Consider the following 23,238-nt stretch of genomic DNA (forward strand, 5'->3'; position numbering starts at 1 on the left):
GCAGCACTGTGTCTCATGGGCCTAAGAATTCGCCTTTTACCTGGGGAGGGGTGTGGACATGACATGGGGTCTGCTGCAGCCATATGGAAAACCATGGGTTTTATCCTGACAGCAGCTAGAATTTATCCAGCGTTTCAAGCGTGGTTCATGTGTGCATGGGGAGGGAGTGGGACAGGGGACAGGATTTATGATTTCCAGGGTCATTCATGCTACATAAAAAATGAATTGGGTGTGGTCCTGGCCAGAAAGAAACAGCAGGATCAGGAAGGGCCAGCCCGGCAGGACTGAGTCCATGTGTGATGTGGGCAAGAGCGGAGTGCTTGTGCTGGGCTGGTGGAGCCAGAGCTTGTGAACAGAAGAAAAAAAAAAAGTTATGTCTCATTTTGTGATGCACATTTCTCTTAAATGCTGACCTAAGAAGAGCTCATGAAGATTGGGGGTGCCTGTTGAAGTAATCCTGGCCATGCTTCCTGGTGGAGGAACAAGCGAGCTCAATCCCAGGAAGCGGATGTGACTGGCAGAGCCTTGCGATGCACGAGGGGTTGGGGAGACTCTGTTGGGAATGGGGGGCTGGCAAGAAGGGAAAGGGGAGTTTGCTATCTCCATTCTAGCTGAAGGAAGAGGTTGGCCACTGCCTCGCGCCCCTTCCTCCTTCCCAATGCCCAACAACCTGCTGGAAAAGGAAAAGATGATTATCACGTCCTGGGGGATCAGAATACTAGGAATCACTTTGCAAAAATACCTAGCATTTTCCTGATTGAGATCTCCTGGGGTTATCATGTCTTCCCATGCCCTTCAGGTGTTTCTTATGGCTGCTTCCCAGGCATGCCAGATAGACAGAACTCGGCTGGGCTCCCCCCTTTCCCTTGGGTTATTGCAGATGACACACCGAACGGGCTCTGATATCACCTGTCCTCACCGGGGGGCTTCCTCTACTGTGTAGTTCCTACCTGACCAGATCCTATAAGCTCAGGAGTCAGGATTCTAAATGAGTTCATTATTGCTCTGTGCTGTCAGCTTGCTGCATTCCTATTCTGTTAGATAAGTTTGCTTCAAAATAGATGCATCAGTAATAATCAACAACTGGGAATGACCCAAAGGTCCATCAAGAGGAGAACAGATAAATTGTGATAGACTCAGTCAGTGGAATACTTAACAGCCATGAAAATTAGCAACCATCCCTGCACGCAAGTCACGCGTGAATCTCACCAATACTGCTGAGTGGAAGAAAGCAGACATGGGAAAGTAGCTATTGAAGGTTACTTTTTATAGATAAAGTTTATATAAAATTCAAACCTGGCCAAACTCACCTATGGTGACAGCTGTCACCCTGCCTCTTGTGGGAGGGGAACACAGGTTGATTCCAGGGGCTGGTAATGTCTGTTTCTTGATTTGGAGGCTGGCTGTATGGGTCAGTTTGTGAGAACTTGAGCTGTATGAACTTGAGCTTAAGATAGGGGCATTTTCCCTGTGTATGTTGATACTTTGAGAACAGCATATCAGTGCAAAATTACAATTCCCTTAACAGCAGTCCTGCTTTCTTCACAGATTGGAGGACAGTGTGACTCAAAAGCCATCGAAAGAGAGAAAACGGTCGTAGCTCTGTCACCCAAGGAAGCAAGCAAATGCCACAAAGAGGATTTGGCCAAAGCGTTTTATGTAAGAATTTAATTTGTCTTTGATGCCAGTGTGGTAAGGGTTTTAGCTGCAGAAGAAAGCAACACAAATGATACGTTTTTATCATCCTTGCTAGAAAATGCTGCTCATGTTGAACTGTTCTGATATCCCCCATGGACTGTCATCATCGTTGTTGTCAACGGAGCCAACCCTCACGGGGCCCTGGCCAGAGGACAGGCACCTTCCCGAATCTGTGTATCCGTTTCTCTTACCTGGAGGCCCAGAGAACATGGGAACTCACGTGGTTCCCAAGGAGCCAGTGAGACTTGAGTCCAGGTGGTCTGACATGAAAGTTCAGACTTTTAATCGCTCCTGTTCACACACTTCCTCTTTTATAATGCAGGATTTTGGCAATTACTGAAACCAGATACTTACATGTTTCGCAAGTGAATTTGACTTCCTGGCCAGCGAACACACACACACACACCCCTCCTCTCCACGAAGCTCTTCTCTAAGGCTAAGGAATGTTGCTTGCTATCTGTTTTTAATTTACTTAGAAAACTGAGCAAACATGGTGATGTGTGTGTGTGTGTGTGTGTGTGTGTGTGATAACCCACCACATTTGGGAAAGCATTTCCCAAGACAGTTGGAAATCAGTGTTTCATGCCAGCCTTTTCTCTTTCTTTCTTTCTTTATTTCTAGAGAGAGAGAGAGTGTGTGTGAGTTAGGGGGGGCACAGAGGGAGACAGTCCCAAACAGGCTCCATGCCTAGCAGAGAGCCCAACGTGGGGCCTGATCCCACGACCCTGAGGTCATGACCTGTGCTGAAACCAAGAGTCGGACTCTTAACTGACTGAGCCACCCAGGCGCCCCATCATGCCAGACTTTTCTTGAGAATAATTCAAACATCTGTTTATATTCAAGTCCCACTTGTTAATATTAAGAGAAGGAAATAGTTTCGCCTCACCTAGATGTCTTCCCTGTCCAGCCAATGAGCTTGGTTTTTTCCTCTTTTGAAATGAATCTAAAAATCGGTTCAGTTTCCCCTGTCTCCTCCTTCATCCGCTTCAGCCTCCTTGTCGCTGACTTTTTTAAAAACAAGGCCACTGTTGCTGCAACCAGAATAACAAAGTTGCCTTACGTAATCATCAACGTAATATTAGTTTGTGTAAAGAGCTTGAAATTGTATCTGGCACAGTGCATGTACGATATCATCATTTTATCTATTTTTTTTTTGTTTTCTTTTTAATTTTTAATTGTGGTAAAATTCACAACATAGCATTTGCCATCCAAGCCATCGTTGAGTGTACGGTTTGGGAGTATTGAGCCCACGCTGCGCAACCGAACTCCAGAACTCTTTGTGTCTTATAAAACTGAGGCTCTGTCCCCATGAAACGTAACTCCCTGCGCAGCCCCTGGCCCCCACCTCCTCCTTGTCCCCTCTGGGATTCTGACTGCTCGGGCCGCCTCATATAGGTGGGATCGTACAGTCCGCCTTCTCCTGACTGGCCTACCGAGCCACCTCCACTTGGCTTTTGAGAAAAGCACTGCTAGGGAAGCCTGGGTGCCTCAGTCGGTTAAGCCTCCGACTTGACTCTTGGTTTCATTCAGCTCAGGTCGGGGTCTCAGGGTCATGGGAGGCAGCCCCGCGTGGTCGGGGTTCATGCTCAGCAGGGAATCTGCTTGGGATTCTTCCCCTCCTCTTCCCCCTTCCTTTGCTCCTCCCTTGCCCCACCCCCACACACTCTCTCTCTCAAATAAATAAAGAGATAAAAATCTTTGGGGGGAAAAAAGAGAGCGAATAGCACTGCACATACGTCCCTTCGAGACCTACTTCTTTCGGTATCTATTCGCCCAGAAGGGTAATTGCTGCATCATGTGAAGATTCTATTTTTAATGTTTTGAGGAATCCCCATCCTGTTGTGCATGGTTGCTGTACCATTTCAGGTTCCCAAGGCCCATTTTTTTAAAAAGAAGAAAATATAAGCATTTCAACATGTCTGGGATTTCCTGCTACAACCGCACTCGTTGAAATTTAGGCTTGAGGTTGTCTTTTGTGCAGTAATTATAGGGCAAGAAAGAACTGGAATGTGGGTGTTCCCGCTCTCTCTGTTGCTGTTTGCTCGGGGTCTTTGAACAAGTTCCTTCTCCTTGGCGGACAGCCCAATTTCCTGGTCGGTTTGGGAAGTGGCCGGCTTCCAGCGCGGGAGTTCCGTGAGGTGGGCTCCCGGTCCTTCAGGGCCCACTGGTGAGCCCGTGCTTAACCGTGTCCTTCCAGGTGGACTTACAAAATGGGCTGTCCGAGTTCTCGGTGTCGCAGCGGAGACAGGTCCATGGCTGGAATGAATTTGTCGCTGATAACACCGAACCCGTGTGGAAGAAGTATCTCGATCAGGTGGGTGTCATTCCTTGCATTAACTAGTGCAAGCCAGAGGGGTGGGGTAGTCATTCGTTCTTTAAATATTGACCGGGGGGGGGTCCTTGGATCAGTCTTGGGGTGCAGGGGTACCAAGATAAAGAAAGCTCCCTGCTCATGCAGGCTGGTTTTAGCCAGCAGGAGGCATGGCCGTGGGTAGCTCTCGAATCACCCAGGCAGCCGTGACCATGAATGAGAGCTGTTACATGCACAGAGGGTTTTCACCAGCTGGGCCCCGAGCCGAGCGAGTGAGCATTAACTCCCTTCGTCTTCCTCTTCATTTTGAGGCGACGAGGGGGAGCAGAGGAGTTGAAATATTTCCCCCAGGCTGTGTAGGATTGCTAGGGTTAGCAAGTAGAATGCCTTGTTCAACTTGAATTCCAAAGAAATACATCTTTTTGGTATAAATATGTCCCAAATGTTGCATGGAACATAATGATACCCCCCCCAAATGTCCCTTGTTTATCAGCAATTCAAATTTAACCGGCTGTCCTGTAGTCTGCCTGGCCGCTGGAGCCTGGTGCCCACGGCAGTAAGTGGCACGCTAGGGAGTAGAGCCCAGCCGCTGGCTCCAGAGCCCCTGTCCTTCTTCGCCTCGGCGCTTGGTGCTGCCACCGTGCCAGGTGGATGGCACAGAACTCGGATGCCTACACGCCACCGGGGGACCACCTACCCAGTATCCGTTCAGAAACCGCAGTTCACAGGCTGATTACCCCAGATAGCGGAGGGCATTCAGACTGCCTCGGTTTCCCCCGCGTGGCCTCCTGAAGTCCCTCCCATCCCTGACCCCTGCCGATTGGCTCTGTGCACCCCCCCCCCCCCCGCAGGCTTCAGCAGCCTCTCTATTGGCTCAGCGTGTAAAGCTTCGTGATTGGCTGGTTGGGGACCAATCACAGCCCTCCTCGCAGCATCCTCGCGCTCTACCCTCCTCGCGTCACTCGTCGGTCAGGTCTCTGCTCACGGGGGATGTGACTCCTTGACGCACGTGGCACCAAATTCAGCTTCTGGGTGAGCGGGTGGCTCTGGCCAGCCTGACAGCTTCCCGGAATCCCCGGGCTGGAAGGAAGCCGCCGTGGCTCCTGGAAGCTGGAGTTCAAGGAAGCAGGCTGACGCTGGCGGTGGGGATGGACCGTGCCCCTCCTGTCCGCTGGGCCTCGTTCAGTCCTGCTCTGGCTGCCCCTTCCTCCAGGACCCTCTCCTGTTTCCACAGCCAACCTCCTTCCTCCTTCCGCCCTGTTAACACTCCCACAGACGCCAGCCAGGGCCTTTCCAGAGATGGCCCCGGCTTTCCCTTTCTAGAAGATGGTTCTAATACATACCCACCGTTCTGAGTTTGACTCGAGAAGCGGACAGCTTAGCGCATGTGAAGGACTTGATAACGTTGCAGGTGTTGGATCCGGCTAGCCTACATGAACCCGTGGGCAGTTGAGTTTCTTTGAGAACCTCGGGTGCTCATTTTTCAAGCAGGGAAGCAGACCCCTTTCTGCCTGTCTCCTTTGAATGTGTGGGCTTAGAAGGGCCCTGAGCCAGGAAGGGTCTGGCCATCCGTGGCCAAAGCAGCCCATGTGGCTTGTGGCAGGGCCTTCCCATTGGGTCTGGCACCTGTTTGCTGGATTTCATGGTGACTCACTTGTGTTGGATGACACCGACTGGACAGGTGCTTGGGATGGTCTGAAGATGGGGATAGAGGGGGCACTGGTAACGTCAGCATTGAAAAAAATGTCCAGGTCCAGCTCAGGAGAAGGCTGAGCCTATGGGATTGGAATTGGGCTTCAAGGTGGCTCTTGGTCCAGGCCTGGCCAGAGACCAGCACTGGTCCCAGCACTCAGAGGGGTCCCGGCCAGGACTGTGCACCCCTGAGCTAGCCTTGAACCCATGGCTGGAGGGGCCTGCTGTCCAGAAATAGACCTGGTGTTCCCAGAGTCCTGGGTGGGTGCAGCCTGAAGGAAGGGGAGGGCAAGGAGCCAGGTGGCGCTGTGGAAGTGACCTGGACAGGAGCACGTGCACCTGAGGGAGGACAGATCTAGTGCTGATGTCTGCTCTGTGACCTGAGTAGGAGCTCTCACCCCACCAAGCCTTGAGTTTCCCCAACTAAAACTGGGCGCTTGCTGCTTTATTCACTCATTCATTCTAGATAAATGCTTATGTTCCTGGACTTGAGCTAGGCACTGTGCAGAAAGCTGCAGCCAGACCAACTTTTTACTTATGGGAAGGCAGACAGACAGCTGCCTATATAATACATCACCCAGGCAGTGTGATGGGGAGAAACGAGTCAGGACAGGTGCAGGACAGGAAATGATCCCAGGACAGCTGTTTCGGACTGTGTGCTCAGGGGAGCCGTTTGACTGGTGCCTAAAGGGCTGATCTTCGAGCAGAGACCTGAAAAAAGTGAAGAAGGGAGCTGTGGGACGGTGTGGAGGAAGGATGTGCAGAATCAGGGGGAGTGCAAAGGCCCTGAGGCAACAGAGGCTGGGGTCACATGAAGGTAACCGAGCTTCAGAAGTTGAACTGGAGAAGTCAGGTGCCTGGTGCATGCTGGGGCTTCAGCCCCTGCTTGTGCATCTCTCACCTCACTTCTGCCCAACAGGATAGCAAGTTTGTGGTGGGCTCAGGGCTGAAATGAAATCTTCCTCTTAGCTCTGCTGGACAGAGGTGTTTTCCCTCCTGTGCTAGGCTGAATAGCGCCCTGCTCAAACTCATGTCTACCTGGAACTCTGAATAGCGCTTTATTTGGAGATAAGGTCTTGGGGTGCTTGGGAGGCTCAGTTGGTTAAGTGTCTACCTTCAGCTCCGGTCATGAACCCGGGGTCCTGGGATCGAGCACCACGTTGGGTTCCCTGCTCGTTGGGGAGCCTGCTTCTCCCTCTCCCTTTGCCCACCACTCCTCCTGCTTTTGCTCTCTCCCTTTCTCTGTCAAATAAATGAAATCTTTAAAAAAAAAAAAAACGAAATAAGGTCTTTGCAGGTGTGACTTAGTTCAGATGAGGCCCTATTGGATTAGGGTGGCCCTAAATCCTGTCCTTGATAAGAAGAGGGAGACACATGGAGACACCCACAAGGCAGGAAAAGGCCATGTGAGCACAGTGGCAGAGACCGGAGGGGTGTGTCTCCAATCTAAGAACAGCACAGATGGCGGGCCAGCACCAGAGGCTGGGAGAGGCAGGAAGGGTCTCTCCCAGAACCTCCAGGGAGAGTTTGGCCCTACCAACACCTTCATTTGGAGAGAATCAGCCTAGGTTGTTTTAAGCCCCCAGGCTGTGGTCATTTATCACAGCTGCCCCGGATGGGATGCCCCCTCCGCTGGGCTTTCCTGAGCTCACATATCCTTCTGCTCTTGGACTTCATCCTCCCTGGACTTCTGAGGAAAGGGTGTGTCCGCCTCTACCCGTGAGTGCTTGTGGCTTTGGCCGTGAGCTCTGCCAGGCAGCAGACCCACCCGTGTCCTGCACTATCAGGTGCCGTCAGAACCGAAACTGGGGCTTCACTGGCCAAACCTTTTTTTTTTTTTTTTTTTAGATTTTATTTATTTTATTTGACAGATCACAAGTAGGCAGAGAGGCAAGCAGAGCTCTGCAGCTGCCCCAGACCCACCCGTGTCCTGCACTATCAGGTGCCGTCAGAACCGAAACTGGGGCTTCACTGGCCAAACCTTTTTTTTTTTTTTTTAGATTTTATTTATTTTATTTGACAGATCACAAGTAGGCAGAGAGGCAAGCAGAGAGAGAGGGGGAAGCAGGCTCCCCGCCGAGCAGAGAGCCCAATGCGGGGCTCGATCCCAGGACACGGAGATCACGACCCGAGCTGAAGGCAGCGGCTTAATCCACTGAGCCACCCAGGCGCCCCTGGCCAAACTTTTTAAAAAAAATCTTAGCATAATATAATGACCCTCAGACGCCCATTATCCGCCTTCAATAATTACCGGTCCATTTCCCACTTTTGTCCATCTCCTTTTTTTCCTGCAGCATTTTAAAGCAAATCCTAGGGGCCCCTGGGTGGCTCAGGGGGTTAAAGCCTCTACCTTCAGCTCAGGTCATGGTCCCAGGGTCCTGGGATCGAGCCCCACATCGGGCTCTCTGCTTAGGAGGGAGCCTGCTCCCCCCCCCCCCCCCCTACCTCTCTGCCTACTTGTGATTTCTTCCGTCAAATCAATAAAATCTTTAAAAAAATTAAAACAAATTCTAGATGCTGAATCCTTTTGTCACCTGTCCTTCGCTGTGTATCTCTATCTTTAGAGGACTTTTTCTTTTTTTTAAACCGTAGCAACAATACTCTTGTCCCACTAGTACCATTATCCCTTCACTGGCCTGGGCCACTTCAAGTGCTGGGTCCACTGTCCGTTTTCCCCCCCCACGTGCCTCAAAGACTCCTTTTTATAGTTGACTTGTTTGAAGCAGAGTCAGAACAAACCCTGCCCTTTGCTTTCGGGTGCTGTGTCCCTGACACCGTTTGAGTCTAAGACCTTTTTCTCATCTGGGACTTCATGCCCATGGAAGGCATTACAGAGTCCACAAAATTATACCCGGAGGCCTTCACCCTTAGGGAGAAGCCTGTGGCCAATGGAGTAAGGTCCATCTCTGAAACTCTGATGCACGTTTCAAGTTCCTGATGCAGTCAGAAAAACAGTAGCTCAGAGAGTGGAATGTCTTCAAGCTGCTCAGTCTTGAGGATTCAGAATAGATGGTGCAGCTAAGTCAGGGCTGCTGGTGAGCTGCCCGCAAAATGTCCTGTCCCTCGTTCAGAGGAGATAAAACACAGCAAGGCTGGGGTGGGGAGTAAGGGGCACTCAGTCCCTCCTTCCTCCACACTGACATGACCAGTGTCATGTCATACTTTTTCTCGTGAGCAACATGAATCACACATCTGATCACGTTCCTCTTTTTACCTTGGCTGCTGGGAAGCTCAAGGCCAAATGCACAGCCCATTTGAAACCATGAAAACAGGACTTGCACACTGATATTTTAACTTCTACTTTGATCCTGATCTTTGGTCCACTCTCTGTTTTCCTCTTTTTGTGTGTTTGTCGTTATGTTTCCTTTCAGTTGTCTGAAGCATGAGCTACTGTGTAATAGATCTGTGACCTGAGGGAGTAGATACACAGAGCAATAAAGTAAAAATCCTTTTGGGAAGTTTCTGTGATACTGGTTCTCAGGCCTCACTAGAGCCCCCAGGGGCACGTGGGTGTGATTGGGACACATGGCATTGGGGAGCTGGTGTAGCAAAGGGGACTCCTTGGCCATGCAGGACCAGAGTTGGCAGGCCACCAGAGGGGCTGCGTCCTGACCTTGTGTCACGGAGACCTGGTAGGGTGAGACCAAGAACTCCAAGGCAGGGCCAGGGCTGCTGTCCGGACAGGCACGGTGTAGGATGTCCCCCAGGAAAGCCAGTGTCCGTGGAACTGCACGGGTGGGATTTCGGGTAGAGGAGAACCTCACTGTCGTGCTGGCTTGGAAGCCCAGCCCTGAGCCAAAAGCAGAGAACACCTCCCCTCACCGCAGCCACCCCCGCTGCCCTGTGTTCTCTCTGCAGTTTAAGAACCCCTTGATCCTGCTGCTCCTGGCCTCCGCCCTGGTGAGCGTCCTCACGAAGGAGTACGAGGACGCCGTCAGTATCGCCGTGGTGAGTGCGGGGCGGGCGCGAGCAGCGACGGCTCCCAGACCCCACTGCCCAGGGGCTTACAGAGTCTTTGCCCATTTTATTAGGCAAGAAAAAAAGAGTGTGGCTGTAGAGAAAAAACGGGAAATACAGCAGAAAGAAAGGAAAGTCCTTCTCTGTCCCCTGCGGAGACGTCCTGGGTCATTTTGCCATCACTGTGTCGGTGGATACACAGGGACTCCTAGTTCCTTGTTTTTGGGAACAGTGTTGCAGTGAACCCCTCTTCCATGACCCCGCAGCAGAGCCGTCCTTTGAAGGTGTTTCCCAGACACAACGGCTGAGCGCCCTTTTAAAAAGAAGGTTTTCTTAATTGAAGTGAAAGTCACATGATTAAAAAAAATAACCATTTTGAAATATACAATCCAGTGGCATTTAGCACATTCCCTTCTAGCTAGAGCTAAAATGGTCGGCAAAGGAAGCTGCCCCCCCCATCACCAGCCCCCACCCCTCCCTGGGTCCGCTCTCTGGCTCTCTGTCCTCTGCAGCTGTTTTATATAATAGAATATTATATTATATGGCCTTTTCTATCTGGCTCTTCCTGAATACCTTTTGATGACTGTCATTCTTGCTTCCCTGTGTCTGTCATGGGCTCTTTTAAAATACACAATCAGGGGACGCCTGGGTGGCTCAGTTGGTTAAGCAGCTGCCTTCGGCTCAGGTCATGATCCCAGCATCCTGGGATCGAGTCCCATATCGGGCTCCTTGCTCCGCAGGGAGCCTGCTTCTCCCTCTGACTCTGCCTTCCACTCTGTCTGCTTGTGCTTGCTCTCGCTCTCTCTTTGACAAGTAAATAAATAAAATCTTTAAAAAAAAATACACAGTCAGGCTCCTTCCAAGCAATGGTGTTTGCTCCTCTGTTTAAAAGGCTGCAGCTACGTCCGTAACCTCTGAGGCGGAATGATGTTTACAGTACAGCGTGTGAACAGGCAGTTTGTAAAAGAATACGTCTGTACCATAGGATCCTGTGTTGTATGTCTATGCGGAAAAATCTAGAATTACCCTAAAATGTGAACCTTTGAATGCCAGAATTTGGGATGATTTTTCTGATTTGTTTTTTGTTTTGTTTTTGGGGGGTGGGGGGGGCTCATCTGTTTTGTAGGTTTCTGTGGGCTTGGTTTGCAAGAAGAAAGGAAATTTATTTGGAAGGGGGGGTGCTGCGCCCTACGTCCGTGGGCTCACTCACTCACCCAACAGCTGGGGGCTGACGCCGCCCTCCCCGCTTGCTCCCTAGGCCGTGCTGATCGTGGTCACCGTCGCCTTCATCCAGGTGTGTAGCTAGTTCCCGAGGTCTGGGTCAGGGTAACCTGGGTGTGATGGTGCGGATTGCCCACCCCTGATTATGGTGTTCGCTGTGCTGCTGCCAGGAGTACAGGTCGGAGAAGTCCCTAGAGGAGCTGACCAAGCTTGTCCCTCCCGAGTGTAACTGGTAAGTCAGAGATTCCCTGGAACTTTCTGGTTCATCGGAGCCCATGTGCTGGTGAATTTGGTAGAAGTTTGGCCAAGTTTGTGTCCCTGGTAGCATGATGGAGGAGGACCGTGTCTTTCCAGGGGTTGGGAGACCTGGCGTCTGCCCGGCCAGGAGATTCCGGTGTGTCCTTGGGCCTGTCATTCTACCTCTCTGGGCCTCGAGTCTCTTAGGGTCTAATCAAGGTGCCTGGGCCGGGGCCACAGATGGCGGGAATGGCTTTGGAAGAGGGCAGCCCACGAGACCCGTGGTATGGTGTGCAAAGCCGTGCCCAGTTTTCCTGCATTCAGAAGTTGCATAAGATTCTCCGGGAGGGGATGGGAGGGGCTGGCGACGCTGGGCTGCGGGCGAGCTGGCGCAAGGGTGACCTCCAGGCACGTGCCCCGCAGCCCCGCTGGCCTCTTTCCTGCCTGGACGTTTCTACGGCGCCTCCTGTTACCCCACAGCCCTTACCATAGCTGTTTAAAAAGGAGAAAGGAAGGCCCAAACCACAGTGCTGTGCACTCGAACTTTCTGGGATGTTCTGTAATCGCCGCTGTCCAGTACGGCACCAGTCCTCACACAGGACCCTGAGGACTGGGGTGTGGCTGGGGCGATGGGGGACGTGAGTTCTTCTCACTCAGCATCAGTAGCCCACGGGGGGCTCATGGCTGCCCTTGTGCACAGCCAGGGTGGAAGGGAAGCCGCCCACCCCGAGGGGCCCGACTTCTCCTCCGTGTAATTCCCAGTGTCCTTCCCGGGTCATCCACATGCAGCTCTCCTTGGAGGATGGACGGATTTCAGAAAAGGTCCTCGTCTGCCTCCCCTCCCCTGCCCAGCTCTGCTGAGGTCGGAGGTCACGGGTGTTTCCCACTTAGCCATGTGCTGCTCCAAAGGCAGTGACTCAACTATCTCACCACCCCAGGACCCCAGGGGCTTCGGAAGGGTTAAGCAGGTGGTAACTGTTTCCTGAAAGGCGATTGGGGAAGAACATATATTTGGATGTAAATGGCACAGCTGTGCCTCACAGCAGGGGATAGAAAGATCTAAGGGGATGAGCCCCACCTCTTAAGGAGCCCGCAAGCAAGGGGCCCCTGTGTGTGTGTGTGTGTGTGTGTGTGTGTGTGTGTGTGTGTGTAAGAGAGAGATGTGGAACCGTGAGACTAGCTGAGTCAATTCTGGAAGGCTCGGCGGGGACGCTAAACATGTCTGGGCTCAGTAAGGAGACAAGTGAGGCTGTCAGAAATCCAGACGTGGGGTGTGTGATGTCAGCGTACGGACAAACGGAAGCCTAAATGATTTATATGGTTTGATGATCCGATCTTAAGTCTAGATATCAAGTCTTGGCCTTTCAAGTGAGTGGCATGCATTATTGATGGCCCCGGGAGTCCCTTCTCAAAGACGACCTCAGGGTTAAGGGCAGTGGCGGCGGGCGGCGAGGGCACTGAAGTGAGCTGCGGCCGCCTCGGTGTCTGAGGCCTCTCAGAAGGAGCGCCTGCCGCGCGGGCCCCTCCTGGGTGCCCCCCATCGTCCGTGATCTCAGCGTGTCTTAGTGAGCACCTACTGTGTGCCAGAAGAAACAGTGTCGGGGTTACGCGGCCGAACAAGAAGGCGAGGGCTCGGCCTTCGGGGCGCACACGCTCCTCCCCGGGAGGCCAAGGATGAAGGCAAAGGACAACCTTGGGCCGCGGCTTGGGCTGCGGTTCTGAAGGCAGAACGGGCCGGACCCGGGGCCCAGGAAGGCCTCCCCGAGAGGAAACGGCGCGCGGTGAAGAGTGGGAGCGGCCCCGGGAGTGGCCGGTCCGGCTGCGCTGACCGCACGTGTGGGAAGGAGCGGACATTTCGATCGAGACCTGAAGAAGAGGAGGGACCAGCAGGTGAATCTGGGGGGCTCCGGGGGGGCTCTGGCCCCAGGGACAGCCCAGCCGCTCCGGCCGGAGAAATGGAATCGTCTCCCAGCAAGGGATCTCAGGTCGGGGGCCACATGGCTGGTTCGTTTGCGCAGGCTCCAAGGACTGGGTTCTCTGATTTCGTCACGCTGCCACCCCTGGCTTGTTGGCTCTGGACTCTGGCTGCCTCCCTCCGTCCTCCCTGGACCCGGGTACAGCTCTGGGCGTCAGAGGCGGATGTGAAAAGATCCAACAGAAGAAGAGGTCTCGTGTGTGTGTGTGTGTGTGTGTGTGTGTGTGTACGTGCTCAAGCCCCCAACAAATGTCCCCTCATGTCCCAAAAACCAGTGCTATGGAACGTTCCCCGGGCCCACGCCTGTCACAAGAGGGGATGGATGGCCCCGATGGTCTCGGTCACTCAGGACGCCCTCCCTAGGACAGACGGCGCGGGGGGGGAAAGGTGGCTGTCTGCACGAGTGAATTCTGTTAACAAAGGAGAGGGGAATGTCTTCTTCGCTGTCCGAGGCTGGCAGAGACCTTGAGACCGGAAAGCTGGTTGTGTTCGAAGGCACTGACCCGAGATGGGGAGCAGCAGGAATGGGGTAGAGAGGTCCCGGTCAAAGTGGCCTTAGCAGGGCTTTCAAGTTTGAGTCCAAGGTCATGGAAAGCAGGAGCAGGAGGGAGTTGTGACCTGGTTTTTTGCATTTTAAGAGCTCTCTGGCCACTGGGTAGGGGCCGAATTGAAGAGGGCCAGGGGTGGGCAGGAGTCCAGCTGGGGCAGCAGTGCCCCAGGAGGGGGGACTGCCATTGGAACCTGTGCACAGAAGCACATGCCAGGGTAAGGGTCATAGCCCGGAGGGAAAGGAGGTCCCAGGCCTCTCGGGTACTTGGTGCTCCCCACTCCAACCCTAGCTCTGCTCTTCCGTGCCCCTCAGCACGGAAGATGGCTCTCCGTGGCCAGAGTGCTGTCTTCTCTAAGGACAGGGGCGTTGCTAGCTACCGGCTCCATTAAGGAAGCTTTAGAGCCGCTGACCTACACCTTCAGAACTTCTAAAGGCCATGTGGTTCTGCCTTGTTTCCAGGCAGAGTAAACAGGAATAGGAGCCCCACTTTTCAGACAAGGCCCAGGGTCTCCCAGAAACGACACGCTTTTCCAGAGGTCATTTAGGATATGTAATTAAAAATATGATAAAACCACAAAGACAGAAGGGTTTGTCCATCACTGAAAGAGAAAGTGTGATTCTCTATTCTTTGCTCAAGTTTCTTAAAAGTGTGCACAAAAGGGATGTCGTCAACTTTTTTGCTTCTTCCCATTTCAATTACAGCATAAGAGAAGGAAAGCTCCAGCATCTGCTTGCACGAGACCTGGTTCCTGGAGACATTGTGTCTCTCTCGATCGGAGATCGGATCCCTGCAGACATCCGTCTCACTGAGGTGAGGTGTCCCGAACCCTGACCTGTGCTCTCTCTCACACACACACACACGCGCACGCACGTGTGGTCACACACATACATGCACACATGAAGGCATGAAGTCGGCAAGCCAGCTCACTGCAAACACAAAGGCCCTCAAATTGCATCCATAAATTATTTATTCCCGTTTCCAGTAAAAACCTAAGAGAGTTTGGTGATGTGAGTCTGTGGCTTACGGCAGGCTGCGGTAGCAAATTAAACCAGGCCGGGGATGAGGAATGGGACAAGAGTTGTTTCTAGAAACCGCTACTCTGATGTCAGATTGCTGAATGACGAGCAGGGAAGCGTATCGGCGAAGACATAACTCGTAGCTCAAGCTTTTACAGTTGTGTGGTCTGGGGACATCAGGCAGGGGGGTGGGGTGGCAAGCTGGTTCCCTGACCTTTGTGGGTGTCCTGGTGTGACCAGCTCACAGTCCCGGAGATAATCCTGGATTCTCAGGGAAAGGTTAAGTCCAGGTCAGAGGGATCTGTGGCTGGGGTAATCTATTTTAGGAATCCTTTCAAGAAGACTGAAGAGTTGCTTAAAGCTCTCAGTAATAAAGGATTAGGCACAGGCTATCTCCCCGATGTTGTTCTTTCCGGAGGATGTGTGTTCAGGAACTGGAGGATCACTGGCCAGCTGAGGAAATGGTGTGGAGGGCCGGTGGGGAAGAACGAAGAGAGACTCCCTTCGAACGCGCTCTGCCCAGCTCTCAGTTCCCCCAGCAGGCTGGGCTGCTTGCTCTTAGGCTCATGCCGCTACCCCTGCCCGCAGCAGAACGGATTCCTCACCATCTGCTACCCCCTGCCCCCGCCCCAACCCCTGCACGAGCATCTGACTCCAATTCCAGGACATGTGGGTCCCCTTAGAGGAGCCAGGCCCCGCCCACGAGGAAGTCTGACATCATCTGTTCACCGAGCGGTGGGCTCTGCCTCCCGATGCCAGGATTCCCCCGCTACGGGGTGCGCTCGGGGGTTGGGTAGCTGGTCTGGAGGACATGTGCCTGACACAGGTGCTACCCAGAGTCCGTGCCTCAAGGTTGTTGGTGCCCTGGGGCGGGGCATCGGCCCGAGTTTGAACCGAGGGCCTGCCCTTCACAAGCTGGGTGACCTGGAGCACGTTACTTAACCTGTCTGTGCCCGTGTCCCTGCCTGTAAGATGGGGGGTGATGAGGCCTGTAGGATGACTGTTACAGGACGTCATAGATGGAGAGGGCCCGGAGCAGTGCCTGACGCAGGGGAGTGACGGGCGCGTATTGATCAGGGCGCCCTGGGTTTCACATCCCTGCGCTGCACCGTCCAGCATGTGACTTTGGGGAAGCATTGGGCGCTCTGACCTTAGTGTCCTTATCTGTGAAAGGGGCTAGCATTCGTTCCACCTTGAGTAGGTAAGAACCCGTAACACACTCGGCCCCGTGCCCCGTGTGATGTAAGCGGTCACTGCATCTCAGCGGTGGCTCCCCTGTACCCCTTCCCCGGCTCTCCACCAGTCCCCGAAACAGCTTTAACCTCCAAGCAACTTTCTCCTTCAATGAGTTTTCTTCCTGCCCTGCTTATGTTAAATTCTTTTGTGCCCGCTGTCCACAGCACAGAGTGCTTTCCGTCCTCACCGCCAGGCACAAACACGACAGAGTTCCCTTTTGGTATTTTGCAACTGCCCCGAACAATCAATAGCTTTGTTTATTCACAGTGGGATATTTGTGTCCGCTGTTTCACTCCGAGACCTAGGACAGCTTTTTTAAGTCCAGGAAACAGCAGGTTCCGGAACGTTCGTAAAATAAGTCACCCAAATACAAGCGCTTTATGCATTGTGCGTGGGGGTCAGCAAACATTTTCTCTCCCCATAGTTAACGAAGGTCAAGGCCTAGGGGATAGGCTGACCTGGTCCAGCCAGTAGAGCAGGGACACTCCTCCTCCTCCTTCCTCTCCTGCTTCTGGCATGAAAAGGGTATTGAATGGGACCTGTCAGGGCTCCAAGTAACGCTTTGTCTCCAAGGTGGGAGGCCGGCTGGGTGTGGGGGATGGGAGGAGTCTTGCCTGTGTATGAGCAGGAAGTGACCAGAGCCCTCAGGTGGGTTCAGGCCCAGCCTCCTCTGGGTGCCCACTGGTATCGTGTGGGTTCTGTGCTTTGACTGGTCGCCCCCTCAGCTGACCTGGTGCCTGGGAGGTCACCGGAAGCCACACACACACACACACACACACACACACACACAGCTTTGTTCCTTCTTGGTCCAGACACTCGCCCTTACTCCCTGCCTCTCTCTCTCTCTCTTCTGGAGAGAACTAATGTGTGTATAGAAATACATAGTCAGGTCTGTGCTCACCACTGGGGAGAAACTGCCTCCTTCCATCCCCCACAACCTTAAGGGAACAGCACTCATTTTTCTGACTTGAGCACAAGAACACAGAACCCTGGAGAGACTGAGCAGCCCACCTGAGCTCATGCAGCCGCGAGTCCGGGGGGAGGAGGATTTGAACTCAGATCCTTGGGCTGCAGAGCGCACATCCGTCACCGCCCACAGTGGGCGCTCTCTTGCTGCGATCAGCTGTTCTGACTTCCTTTAGCTCTCTGGCTCTCCCTCTGGGTTTCCTCCCTGTATCTGTTCCCTAAGGCACCTGGAACACGTGACCACATACAGAGTGGCGACGCCGAAGGATCCTCTTACAGTTCTGGGGGTCAGAATGAAGATCGGTGTGACTGGGTGGGAAAAGCAAGCTGTTGGAATTTAAAAACAGAACAAATAAACCCGAGGAAGAGTCAAAGCTCAAGTTTGGGTCTGGAAGGCCGGGGTGTCGACTAAGCCTTGCGCTACAAGATTCCCGCCAATCCCAAATTGACGTTAATGAAATATATTCACGACTAAATATGCTTAGTTGACAGATGTTCTCTAGACCAGAATAGGCTCCGAGTCTTTGTCTCCGCCTACTTCCCCGCGCCTACCTGGTTACGCTTATTGCTGTTCTCCTGACCCTCCCAGCTGGCTCTTCTGCCCACGCCACCGCCAGCCGCCATCCAGAGCCTTCCTCTGTCTCGCTTGGGCTGTGTTTCTTGGACTGTAGGCTTCCCATCCCAGTGCAGCTGGCTACCTCTTCCAACATCTAACTCGATTTTATCATCTCCCACACCTCTCTTCTCTGATCAAGACTTTTTCTGGATCCTCATTACTTATAAGGTACTATCCAAATTTCATAACCCATCTCCGATGTAGCTGAGTTCAGCCACACCTTCCACAGTTGTTCTGCTCCACGTGGACCAAACCTCCCGTCTTCTTGCCTGTCACCCCTCCATTCAGTGCTACTCAGGGACAGGAACAGCTCTCCATCCCCGCCATGGCTTCAGCACCGGGGACAGCACCCACCACACGCCCCCTCCCCACCCCAAAAATCCGTACCCCAAAGAGGGTGCCTTGGTGCCCGTGCTCAGCACCCTGGGCTGCTGTCCCGCTAACGCTGGAGGGGTACTGGGAGGAGAGAGGTCTTTTCTTTGGCTCCCCCTCCTCCCAGTTGCTCTGACCGAGCGGGTTATTACCAAGTCCGGCTTCACCAGCGCACCTGGCCTTGTCCTTCCCTGCCTGACTCACTCAGCACGTGTCTGCTCGCCCTTCCAGACCCGTTCCACGTCCCCGGTCCCCCGGGAACGCTCCTCCGGTCCGTCTCCCCAGCCCAAGTGCCCCACCTTCCCGTTCCGCACCACCCACCTTCTTCTGCGGCCGATCAGACCGGGCAGGAACATCAGACCCAGACCGGAACAATTACCGCTCCAGGACTTGGTCAGTGGAGGGCTTCCCTTCCCAGTGTTTGCACTGTTACCATTCTGGCTACAGGATTACTTCAAGGTGAACGAGCGAAGTTAGGTGCACATTCTACGTGCTTCAAACCTTATGCAACTCTGAGCCTAAGCCAGACTTTCCAAGTACATGCAATTTATTCAGATTATCCTCACGTCCCATGGGACAGTGTTTTCTGGAAACCCAGTGCCTGCCACCAGGGTTGTGGTGCCGATTTCTGCCACCTGCTATCTGTGGCGTCGGCAGCCGGTGCTGCTGGGTGACTGCGTCTTCCCATTTCTTCCTTCATTGTGTCCTCTGACTTGCCCTTGACGCCCTGGAGATAAACCACAAACTCTAGATCAGTTGGTAGTTGTGTTTGCAGTGAACAGAGTAAGAGAAATAGATAGGTTTCAATGGGCCAGGGATGCACGCCTCTCTCATAACGAGAGACCGGGAGTGGGGTGTCCAAAGCCAATACGGCAGCTCCGCCGTGGCACAAGGGGCGGGGCTTCTCCCAGCCCCCTCGCCCTGCCCCCCCATACCTGTAACATGGCTCCTGGAGCCACTATAATGAAAGCCCAGGGAGGGAGGAGGAGGAAGCTGGAAGGGGAAGAGGGCCTGTCAGCTCAGCCACCTTCACAGATCCTACCCAGGACTCTCGGTGACTTCTCCTTATGTCCTGTTGTCCAGAAGGCAGGGACACTGAGTTGCAAGGAAGACTGGGAAGTGACATTGGTGGGGGGGGGGGAGCATGTCGCCATCCCCAACCCCAATACCCTTCCCGCTGGGGGTTCTGTTAGGAGGGGACGTGGGCATCTCACAAGCGGTGGATAGCCCTTGTCCCCCTTGGGGCTGGGATCCCGTGGCGGTGGGCGCTTTTGTAAAAGGTGATCATGAAATTTTTAAATTTGCAAGTGTAGAGAACTCAGCAGCCCCCGCTTGAATAGTGCCGACTCACTGCTCTCTTGTGAGTTTGTAGGAAGACGGCTTCTCTGAGCTGGTCTTCAGTGCCGAAATAACAAGGTCCTCAGGGGAAGAGCTTGCCCCGGGCCCCTTCTATGTCCTCCTTCGTACCTGGCACAATTTGGCTACAGGGGACTCACCTCTTGAGTGATACCTACTGGGTCTATGTCAGTTCTGCCAGATGGTTAAGAGTGAAGTTTCTGGGACCAGAGCCTTGGTTCATGCTTCTGCTCTCAGGTAGCTGTAGAACCGCGAGCAAGGTACTCGAACAAGTTACTTAATTACTCCATGCCTCAGTTTCCCCACATGTAGAATGGAGAAACCAACAGCATCTTTCATGGAGGCTGTGGAGACTAAGAGATAGACCTTGTGAAGTGCTTGGCACAGGGCCCAGCACATCAGAGGAGTTGTGGGATTGTGAGTGCCTCCCTCCTCCTCTGCTGGGGTGTGTGTGTGTATGCGTGCACACATGCGCTGTGTGGTGTCTGGTGTTAACGTAACCTTAGGCTGTCATAGAATAACCTGGCTCAAAGCACATGGCTTATGTGGGGGTCTCCGGGGAGGGCAGGACGTGGAGTGTCCAGAGAAAGGCACAGCTGCTTTGAAAGGCATATTCCAAGTTAACCGTTGCCTAAGACTTTTTCTAACATTGCACAGTACATGAAAACCTTAACTAATGTTACAGAAGGTATGAGACATGTTTTTCAAGAGGGGCCACACAATTCAATGCTTGTTCAGTTCCTCGAGGCCTCTGAGGCCATGTTCTAATCCTGGTTCCCTGATTTCGACTTGGGCTTTGTTTGCTGTCTGTTGCATAATGGCATGACGAGGCCAGGTGCTGTCCTGTGCTTTTCTGGTCAAGGTTTTGTTTCTGGTTTTTTGGTCTTTTTTTTTTAGTTGTGGCAACATTTAAAAGACAAAAACAAAACTTCATTACATTCCGAAATGAGATTTGTATTTCTTAGTGGCAGAAAATCCTCATGACTTCATGGGCCATGACTTCATGGCCACGGTGGATGAGGGCAGTCTGGTTCACTTTCCAACCCAGAGGTCAGAGCCAGCATCTCTGGAAGACCCTGGTTAGGGAAAGGCAAGAGCATCTGTGCCTGAAGTAGCCGGGGACCAGCAGCTCCACCGTCTCCAGAGGCATCTCCGGGACCACCCGTTAGACACGGTCAATGCCAGATCAGTCCTCCTGATCCGTGGGCAAGACGACAGTGATTTCTCGGAACCTGAAGATCACGTTCAAATTTAAACATAGACGCAAGCTTTCTTCAAGGCGCCGAAGACAAAAGCCTGAAGTTCCTGAATTCTGTATCAGATTCAGGTGCCCCTCATTCGAAGTTTTAGAAATGACCCTCAGTATCAGGGATGGTCCCCGGGAATCTACTTTGTTCAGGAAAGACTTCATTTGAATATCCTGCCAGGTCAGTGCAGGTAACCCAGGTAAAAATCCTTTACCACCCAACTCCAGGTCCTACTGGAGGGACGTTTTCTGCCTAGAGGTGCCTGCCCGCTCTGTAGGGAGCAGTGGTCGGACCTCATTCCAGGCAGTCAGGGGCACGACCTTTTACACACAGGAAATTTTTCACAACTGAGAAGTTTTACAAGGTAAGGGTGGTCCATTCTGTGCTTTTACAACCCGTTCTCGGGGTGAAGGGACAGAATCCTTCATCTTTTCCCCTGCTAGGTCACAGATCTCCTGGTAGACGAGTCCAGCTTCACGGGAGAAGCTGAGCCGTGCAGTAAGACGGACAGCCCGCTGGCCGGCGGGGGGGACCTCACCACTCTGAGCAACATCGTCTTCATGGGGACCCTGGTGCAGTACGGGAAGGGGCAGGTAAGCCCCAGGGACTTTGGCCGCCCTCACCAGTGGGCTTCTGGCTTCAGACCTCACACAGCTCTCTCCTGAACGCAGGGGGTCGTGATCGGAACGGGGGAAAGGTCCCAGTTCGGAGAAGTGTTCAAGATGATGCAGGCTGAAGAGGTAAGGGTCGGTTGGGGCTTTGGTTTTCTGGGAGGTTGGGGTTGGCGATTCCTCTCGGCTACGACACCGGCCCTGCCCCTCCTTAGGAACGAGAATGATGTGGTTAACGTGAGTTCATACCTTTCACGCCTTTAAAAATTTATTTTTATTGCACAACATTTATTAGGATTTGCTGTCAAGATTAAACTTACAGACAGGAACATGCACAGTCCTCAAGTGTAGAGATCAGCAAGGTTTTTATGCACGCCCCCTGGGGACTCGCCTCTCCACTCAAGATATAAGAACGCCAGGCAGAAGCCGAGGGACGCTCCTGGGATCGCTTCTCACAAACCCATGCTTCTCATCCTTTCAGACGCCTAAAACCCCGCTCCAGAAGAGCATGGACAAGCTGGGGAAGCAGCTGACACTCTTCTCGTTTGCCATCATTGGTGAGTGAGGCACCTGCACTGGGTCCGGGGGACGGAGGGGAGCCGTCCTGAGCGGGCATGGCCGTTTCTCAGACTCCCTGCTGCTGACGTGGGTGAGGACCCAGGGATGGGACCAGAGACCCCGATAGGGCCAAGAGGTTTCTATCTCAGCCCCCGCCAACCATGCCGCCGCAGCCCGACACTGTAATGGCTTCCCTGGTCAAGGCGTATTTCTGGTTCACACCATGGTCTGCGGGCACGTTCCTGATGGAGTGGCTTTCTGGGTAGGTCCCCTCCAAGCACCAAGTCAGGGTCCTGGGCCCCGCCCACGGATGGCTCTCCCTCCCTCCTGGTCCACAGAGGCTGGCTGCTCTCCCTACTTGTTCATCCAGCAGGTGGGCAAAGCCCGAGCAGGGGGCTGGTGTGGGAAACGTTTAAAGCATGAAGTCATCACCTTGGCCCGTTGCCCATTCTTGATTGGCCAGAACGGAGTCACGTGGCCTACATAACCGCAGAGGATGCTGGGAGGTGTGGTTTAGCAGTGCAGCAGCCGTATTCCTAGGCTACCGACCAGGCTGTGCCAGGACTTGTGCCCCTTGGCCTTTGGCAGCACAGCAGGCGGCACCGACATGACGCTGCTGACCTAACTGTGGGTCTCAAGCCTGAGTCTCCCCATGGGGCCGCCCCAGTCCCTTCACCGGCTGCTTCCTCCTATCTCCCGCTCTGGCTTTGATTCTGGTCTTCATTCCCAGCTTTAAGGATCCACCGGGTCCTGGCCCAGGGCTCATTCTCAATCAACACTTGTTGAGTGGATAGGTTCATAAAGGAACCCACAAACTGTGGCCCGTGGCACAGGCAGTGATGAGAGGCGGGACCAGTGAGTCTCCCTAAAACTGTGGAGCCAGAGAAAGCTTGTGGGAGAAATAGCCATCCCTCCAAGAAGCACTTCTGTTGTGCCTCGGGCCACCCAGATGCATGAACTCATTGACTGAGTGTCATGTGACACGCTGGTCACTGGGATACGGTCGGGGGCTACCAAATGGATCAGATACAGCTTCTGTCCTCTGAAGGACCCCAGGCCAGTAAGACCGAGACACGTGAACAAACATGACACGCGAGAGTAGCAGTTGATCTTGAGTAGGGGAGTTGGGAAGGTTCTGAGGGGAATGTGACATTCAGTTGGGTCTTGCAGGCTATGTAGGAGTTTGCCAAGTGAGAAAAGAGGGCGTCCAGCATTGCAGGCAGAGCACAGGGTGTGATCAAAGGCACGGAGGGGACTGCGTTCCTTTGCAACTTCCCAGAGGTAGGAACTGTAGCAGAGAGGTTGAGAGGAGGTGGTCTGGGGTCAGGGCTTTCAATTCTGCTGTGCCGGGGACAGAACTGCGCACCCTTTCTTCCTCGGGCACCCCTTCTCAAAATTCCAGCATCTCGTCGCCTCTGCGGATTTCAGATTTGGATGTAAGTGCTCCAGCTTGGCTAAATCACTAGCTCCGCTGTCTTGAGGCGGCTCCTGCCTTCTTCCCTCCCTCCCACCGGGTTTTATCTTCACCTGCCAAGTCCGATCTCCTAGCGCGGCTCTGAGCTGTGACTGCCTTTTGAGGCCATGCTTCTCCTTGGTTGCAAGGAGAACCGACAGATGC

General features: G+C 53.3%; 1 protein-coding gene across 3 annotated transcripts in view; it reads left to right on the forward strand.

Annotated features, from left to right (window-relative positions):
• The window catches only part of ATP2C2 (ATPase secretory pathway Ca2+ transporting 2), a 58,253-nt gene that overhangs the window by 15,603 nt on the left and 19,412 nt on the right, over nt 1-23,238 (forward strand). For all 3 annotated transcript variants that reach the window (XM_013056975.2, XM_013056974.2, XM_004753893.3), the window contains exons 2-10: nt 1,549-1,659; nt 3,896-4,012; nt 9,560-9,649; nt 10,917-10,952; nt 11,050-11,111; nt 14,344-14,452; nt 20,895-21,044; nt 21,123-21,191; nt 21,544-21,619. In XM_013056975.2, coding sequence (XP_012912429.2) covers nt 1,549-1,659; nt 3,896-4,012; nt 9,560-9,649; nt 10,917-10,952; nt 11,050-11,111; nt 14,344-14,452; nt 20,895-21,044; nt 21,123-21,191; nt 21,544-21,619 — 820 coding nt within the window. The remainder of the gene's footprint in view (nt 1-1,548; nt 1,660-3,895; nt 4,013-9,559; nt 9,650-10,916; nt 10,953-11,049; nt 11,112-14,343; nt 14,453-20,894; nt 21,045-21,122; nt 21,192-21,543; nt 21,620-23,238) is intronic.

The sequence above is a fragment of the Mustela putorius genome, unplaced genomic scaffold (genome assembly GCF_011764305.1).
Source record: "Mustela putorius furo isolate JIRA1106 unplaced genomic scaffold, ASM1176430v1.1 tig00000174_pilon_pilon_pilon, whole genome shotgun sequence".
In the NCBI taxonomy this organism is placed as follows: Eukaryota; Metazoa; Chordata; class Mammalia; order Carnivora; family Mustelidae; genus Mustela; species Mustela putorius.